Source organism: Apodemus sylvaticus, chromosome 20 (genome assembly GCF_947179515.1).
Source record: "Apodemus sylvaticus chromosome 20, mApoSyl1.1, whole genome shotgun sequence".
Taxonomy (NCBI): domain Eukaryota; kingdom Metazoa; phylum Chordata; class Mammalia; order Rodentia; family Muridae; genus Apodemus; species Apodemus sylvaticus.
The window spans coordinates 53,852,896-53,859,934 of NC_067491.1; the positions used below are offsets into that span (position 1 = coordinate 53,852,896).

Below are 7,039 nucleotides of genomic sequence, written 5' to 3' on the forward strand. Positions count from 1 at the left end.
CTGATTCTCCAGCTGCCTTTCCCATCCCCCGCCCCTGGAACGCAATCTCGGTGGTTGTCCCGGTTGCCATGGTGAGGGAAGCTCTGGGCGCACTCATTCTAGCCACCAGGAAAGAGTGGTGTGTGTGATTAGGGGTGGGTGGACCCCTGTCCATTCTCCGAGGGAATCGCGGGTCAAATCCGAGTACCAAGTTAGGAACCATGCCTGTGATGCTCCCTTCCACCGACCGGGGCCAGGACTCGCGCGTTGGGGCACCAGAATGGCGCCAGGCGGCCAAGGCTACGTCTCGCAAGGCACACCTTCTGACCGATCGCTGTGGGCAGGAGGCAGTGACCATGTGGCAGCCCAAGGACAGTGTGCTGGACCCGAACGTGGCGCACCACCTGGGCCGAGCCGCATACATGGAACCCTGGCGCTTTCGGGTAGAGATGCTCAAAGGAGGCGGCACCCTGGAAAAGCCACCGCCCGGAGAAGGCGTCACCCTATGGAAAGGGAAGATGAAGCCCCCTGCCTGGTACGCGCGCCTACCGCTGCCTATGCATCGCGACGCGCGTGCCCAGCAAACCGCCGAGGTGGTGCACGCGCACGCACGCGGGGCGCGCCTCACCGCCGCCCGCCTGGGCCGGGCGCAGCACCAGATCAATGGGCAGCTGCGGCTGCTGCTGCGCCAGCGCGAGGCCACCGACCGCAGGCTCAGCGAGGTGCGCAAGGGCCTGCTCATCAATCAGCAGAGCGTCAAGTTGCGGGGCTACCGACCCAAGTCTGAGAAGGTGCGACCCTCCCCGCCACCACACAAGAAGCAGAAGTTGATGCTTCCTTCTGCAGGCAGACAACACGCCCTATGCTCCATCTCCAGCGAGGACACCCCCAGGATAGGGTGGCTACACCTCCAAGTTACAAAGCCTGAGTTCCCCCAAAACTGTTACCAAAATTGAGGTGACAGTCTGTGCCTCCAAGAAAGCAGGTTCGGCCACCCGTCCTCTATATGCCAAGTAGAACAGCCAAATTAATAGTAAAAAGCAGAAAGGGTATTTAACCAGTGGAACCACATCGCGGAAAAAGGACAATGACCCTCTGCTGTCCATTTTCGTTGTTCTGAGAGAGATTACAATTTAAAGAGAGAGCCATACTGCGCACGTCTAAGCCATCTCAGCCGTGCGAGTTAAAGTGTGGTCCTGACCATTTTGTCAGGCTCAGTCTCCGAGCCTAGGTGATCTGGTTATCTGTCAATACAGTTTGAAATCCCTTCTGGGATGAGAGTTTCTCCTCCATCTGGTACCAGGCCTTTTCTTTCTCCCAGCAGGAGATACTTGGGGTGAATTCCAGTTTCCTGGGGTCTGTTAATAGTCAGATTGAAGGACTTAAGTGTCTCTTTAGAATATCTTCCTTTCCGTCAGGGTACTTCCAAAAGGACAGCCAGGTGCCTTTCCCCAACTGGAAAACTGTTTCAAATCTAGGCTACGAGACAGTAGACACCCCACACACATACAACCCACCACTGCCCCATGTCACACTGCATAAAAACCTCCCCAAAGAGGGAAATTCGCACCCCCAAGTTTGAATATCACATGGCCTCTACCCCTGCTCCAAGAAGTTCCCCAAACCCACAGATTCTGCCTTGGCCAAGAGGCCATGAGGCCACCAGTTCAAGGGAGAAACATCCTCAGACCTGGTTAAGGAGGGCACTTCATGATTCCTTGGGTCTCAAATCAAAAGAATCCACACAAAATAAATAAATAAATAAATAAATAAATAAATAAATAAATAAATAAATAAATGCCATTCCTGAGCTGGAGAGACAGCCCAATGAGCAAGAACCCTCGCTGTGTGAGCATGAGGACCTGAGTTTGAATCCTCTGCATCCACATAAAAGCCAGAAACTGTGCCTTTGTGCTGAGTGCCCTTAGCCCCAGCACTGAGGGCTGGAAACAGGTGGTATCCCAGGAGATCACCAGGCAAGCCGCAGAGCCCACACAGCAAACTTTAAAAAGTCAGCAAACAGTTCCCTCAGCAAGTCATAGGCACACCTCCTAGAAAGAGCAGATCTTCTCAGAGAGACACCCCCACCCCACCCCATGCACTCACCCCATCCCCCACCCCGCCCCACCCCCTCCTCCCCCAAAGGAACAAGACTCCTCCAGCTGCAGGCTCCACAGCTCACAAGGATGTGGGAGTAAAAATTTTAAAAGCTCCCTCCAGCCTTCTCCTGAGAGTAACTCTCCCTTTTTTTTTCCTAGATCCCAGATAAAGCTGACAACATGCTTGTCTGGGAGAAAGGGGAGCTGAAGTCCATGAAGAGAAAAATGGAGAAAGACATGGAAAAGTCGGAGGCCTTGCTCAAGGTTAGGGGGTGCCTGGAGCGGGACCCCTGGATGCCCAACACACAAATTATCTCTGACCCAAGCGGGAATGGAGATGGTCAAACTACATTGTGTACAGTTCTGAAAAATGTCATAATAAAGCTCACTGTGTAAAATTAATATATACTAATAAAAACATTTTTAAAAACAGTAAATAAATAGCCCTATTCTCTTGACACCCAGCTGCTAGTCAAACCTATCTATAGATTTCTCTTGGTGGAAATTGAATCTGGCCATTGCATCCCTGTTAGCCAAGCACCAAATCCCCACTCAGCACAATCTCTGGCACACAGTACGGACTTGACAAGTATTAGGGCTCATTTAGGGAAGACATCTTTCCAAGTACCATGAATTGAATACACTGAGTTGGATCACAGAACCACTTTTTATTATTTTAATTATGTGTATATTGGGAGGGGGTGTGTATGTTGTGCAGGTTTCCTAAGAAACCAGAATTGCCAATTCTTCATGGAGCTGAAGTGACTGGCAGTTGTGAGCGTCCCAGTGGGGGTTCTCTCCTTTCGCTCTCTGGGTACTGGGTATCAAACTCATGCCATCGGGATCATCTGCAGGCCCCGTCACCTGCTAACCCATTTTACCAGTCCTCGGTGGGCTTTTTCCTAATGTCAAATGACAAATGTCTTCAGCCTTGTGTTCTGAATGCCCCATTATAACTACTCAAGGAAGCCAGAGTCGCTTAAAGCCAACAGACTGGCTGCACCCAGGAATAGATGCACAACTGTGTCCCGATTAAAATAAATAAACAGCCAAGCAATGGTAACACACACCTTTAATCCCAGCACTCAGAAGGCAGAGTCTGGTGAAGATGAGTTTGAGGCCAGCCTCGTCTACAGAGAGTTCCAGGACAGCCAGGGTTTCAGAGCGAGACCATGTCTCAGAAAATAAATAAATAAATAAATAAATAAATAAATAAATAAATAGAATTAAAGCAGGCCACCAGTCTGCTGGCTGCAGTTTGCTAACACCTTAAAAAAAAAAAAAAAACATGCAAAACTATTATCTTGGTTCAGGGGACCAAGAGGCAACAGGAAAATGCATGGGTTACCAAAAGACTATAGTATCTATAGTGACTAAAAGACTATAGTATCTAGGTGAGAGGTGTGCTTGCAAGAATATATATATATATATATATATATATATATATATATATATATATATCTGAAAAAAAGTCTTCTATTTTGATGAATTTGGGCCTCATTATAACAAAGGTCAGCTTTGAGGCCCAAGAGCATTATGATGGGCTCAGCCCTGCCCCCTACATCCTAGCTTACTTGTTGTTTCTCTGGCCCTCAGGCTCTGGCCTCCTGCAGGGACACTCTGGACTTCTACTGTCAGGAAAGGCTGCAAGCTGTGGGACTCATGAACCAGCCACTGGACAAGGTTCTGGAGCAGGCTGGCCGGCACTCCTGGGTAGACATCACCCGACCCCCGACTCCTCGAACTCAGGGCTTGAAAACGCCTCCTCCTGACCCCGTTGGCACGTACACCCCAGGTAGGCACCACAGAAAGGTGTCTGCTAAAACTACAGCTCCCTTAAGCTAACTGAAGTATCCAGCCTGGTCTCTTTCCCTGGACACTTCCAACCGCATCCATTAATTCACAGGTTCTGCCTCAAAAGAAGCCAACCGAAGGCACAATTTAAATTGTCCTCGCTCACTAGCCCTTCCTTCCGCTTTCTCCCTGTCCTTCACCCTTGGCCCTTCACCCCTGGCCCTCCACCATATAGAGGGGGGGAAAGGGAGGCGAGAGGAAGAGAGAGAGGGGGACCTGTGGCCCCACGAACATCCTGTGCTTTCCCAGCATGCGCTAAGGCCTTGTTTGAAGCCAAGCGTTTGTTGATGGAGTCCAAGGACATCTTAACAGAGATGGCAAAGAACGAGGCAGACATTCAAAATCAACAACAGCAGATAAGCGACCGCGTATGCAACACGCTGGCACAGAAGATGCGCGAGACCTTGGAGTTGAAGGTGCCCACACTGCCTGGCTAGGTTCTGGAGGATGGTTACTGCAGGAGTGGTTGGGGAAGGAGGGGACAGTGGCCCAGAACTAAACCCCTGTGCTCCCCAATCTCCAGGAAAGAATGACCATGACTTTAGGGCTAATGAGGGGAACTATCCACCGGTGCATGAAGTTCAATCAAGAGATGTACGTCACGCGGGGCATCATCAAGGTAAGGTTTGAGGGAGAGTAATATATGGGAAGGAAGGGGTCGGGGAGGGCGAGGTATCTGGTAGGCTCGGCCTCGCTGCTCACCGCCACACACTTTGCCAGGGTCCTCTGTTGAAAAGAAACCTGGAGGCGCGAGAGAAACTGAACAGACCCTTGGTTCGCATGTATCAGAGACATGTGGGCACCCAGCTCCCGGAGGCAACTCGCCTCGCCCAGGTAGGGCCCCTCCACGTCCCCTATGGAGAGATCGCATCCCGGTAAGCCGCCTTCCCCCAGCACACCAGACCAAGGGAAAACTGCTCACTGCGGGCCGGCCTCTGACATCAAGGCTTTTCACGTTGCTGGGCCACACCGTTCACGGTTTGGGCCCCCCACGGCTCTGAAGCTCTTAACACAAATTGCTCAAATGTGTACCACACTCGATGCGTGTTGCTGTAAGAGCACCCCTCCCTCAGCTGTCTCAGCAATTTAGCGGTTGTGTTTTTTGTTTTGTTTTGTTTTGTTTTTCTCGCAAACCTGATCCAGCTCTTTTCCTGGAACCCCTGCAACAGAGATTTACCTTCTAGGCTATGGTTTTTTTTTTGTTTGTTTGTTTGTTTGGTTTGGTTTGGTTTGGTTTGTTGCATGTGGAGCTCTTTCCGGTGCACACCCGGCCCCGGCCCCTGTATAGAATTCTGCCCGTCTTCACGTCCATGCTCCTGCCTGTCCTAAACAGCACCGGCTCAAGGCTGGCAGTCCCCCAGCACTGCCCACTCCCTTCCCAGCAGGGCCCCGCCCCTTCCCAAAATCACAACTTTTCCCCAGCCTACCTCTCCTCGGCTCGATCCCACCCACACTTCCCCAACACCGCCCAACCCTTACCAATAAGACCGGTCCCTTCTTCTCCCCAGTACAGCTCCGCCCCACTCCAGAACAGCTCCACCTCTCCCAAACAACCGACCCAGCCCTCCCAGCCCTGCTTAGACCTTGCCCAGAAAGACTGCGAGGTCCACTACTTCCTAAAAGGCTCATCCCTCCCCAGAACTCCCACGCACCTCCCAAGCGCGGCCACGCCCCTTCCCCCCACAAGCCCAGATCACCACAGACCAGTCCTGTCGCTCTTTTAAAGCACAGTCGCTCCACTGCAAGGACCTCCTTTGCCTCCTTTGCCAGAATACGCCCCTCCCAGCTCAACCTTATCCAAGGCTCCGCCCTTCCCCATCAAAACCTCTGCCCCCTCCCACTCCAGGGTACTGACCTGCTGACCCGCCACAACTTGCACATGGAAAAGAACTTAAAAGAGCTCCGTACAACCCACGACAACCTCGCCTGGAGCCTCAACTGCAAAAAGATAGGGCACGATGTGGACTACGATGTGGTGCGTCTGCGCCTACGCCAGCGCCACCCGCACGTGTGCTACGAGCAGGCGCAGCGCCTGGTCAGCGACTGGGACCCTCGCACACCACAGCGCAGCCAAACCAATACCGCCTCCAAGTGACCACAGCTTGCCTTGCCTTGGCCTTGGGGGGGTACATGGCCCTCCCTCCCCTCTGACTAACCTTCCCTCCAAATGCCCTCTAGCAGAACTATAATTAAAATATATTGTCATTATTTCATTACTAGCCACCGACCGTATGTCAATCGCATCGCAAAACCTCCTGTCTCCTCGCAGTCGAATTGTTAGGATTTAAATCTCAGCTGTTGGTTTCAAGCTGTGTGGCCTTGGGCAAGTCACCGCCCTTCTCAGACTCTCAAGCCTGTAAAATGAATATAACAGCACCTACTTTAAACGGTGGTGGTAATGACAGGTGAGTGGATCAGTAGAAGGTCTGTAGCACAGTTGCTGCCGATCATAACTTAAGTGGTAACATGAGCTGTTATTATTAACGGCATCATGTTACAGTTGGGGAAACTGAGGCATAGGGAAGTGCAGCGGTGGGCACAGCTGAAATGGCCACTGCCCTTGGGAAGCTCACAAATCCATTCCCTGCATCCAGAGTGTACTTTTGGGAGCGACCCTTGAGTGGCCACGCTCACATCCAGCTGTTGCTCAGTTCCTCCTGTGTGCTCTGGAAACCTCGAACACCATCAAAGAAATCTGCCATCTCTCCTCCCTGGATCCCAGGGCCTGAGACACAGACAAAGAGGGGAGGGTGATTTTTCCAGTCTCACTTTGAATCTAAATCCATGGATTCAACCAGTGTCAACTTGAAAAGAGTCCCAGGGCTCCTAGGGCTCAGACCTCTACACCCACACCTGTCAGGCTCTTCCTGAAACCCATCAGGAAGGAGTCCACTCAACCTAAGGGAATGGTGGGAAGTTTTCATTTTACGGCTTGCCTTTTGTTCATTTGTGTGTACTCTATTGAGAGGCCTGTGGGCAGTTGACCCCAGAGGCCAGAGGAGGGCATCAGATCCTCAGAGCTGGAGTTAGAGGGTGTTGTGAGCCACTCTTTGTTGATGCTGAGCCCTGAATTCCTACCCTCTGACAAGAGCAGTACTCACTCTTAA

General features: G+C 51.7%; 1 protein-coding gene across 1 annotated transcript; it reads left to right on the plus strand.

Annotated features, from left to right (window-relative positions):
- The first annotated feature begins 200 nt into the window (after positions 1–200).
- On the plus strand, positions 201–6,027 carry Ccdc105 (coiled-coil domain containing 105). The gene is made up of 7 exons (XM_052164653.1): positions 201–770; positions 2,238–2,342; positions 3,675–3,873; positions 4,182–4,348; positions 4,456–4,551; positions 4,653–4,766; positions 5,779–6,027. The coding sequence occupies exons 1-7, from the start codon at positions 201–203 to the stop codon at positions 6,025–6,027; spliced, it is 1,500 nt and encodes a 499-aa protein (XP_052020613.1).
- The last annotated feature ends 1,012 nt before the right edge of the window (positions 6,028–7,039 follow it).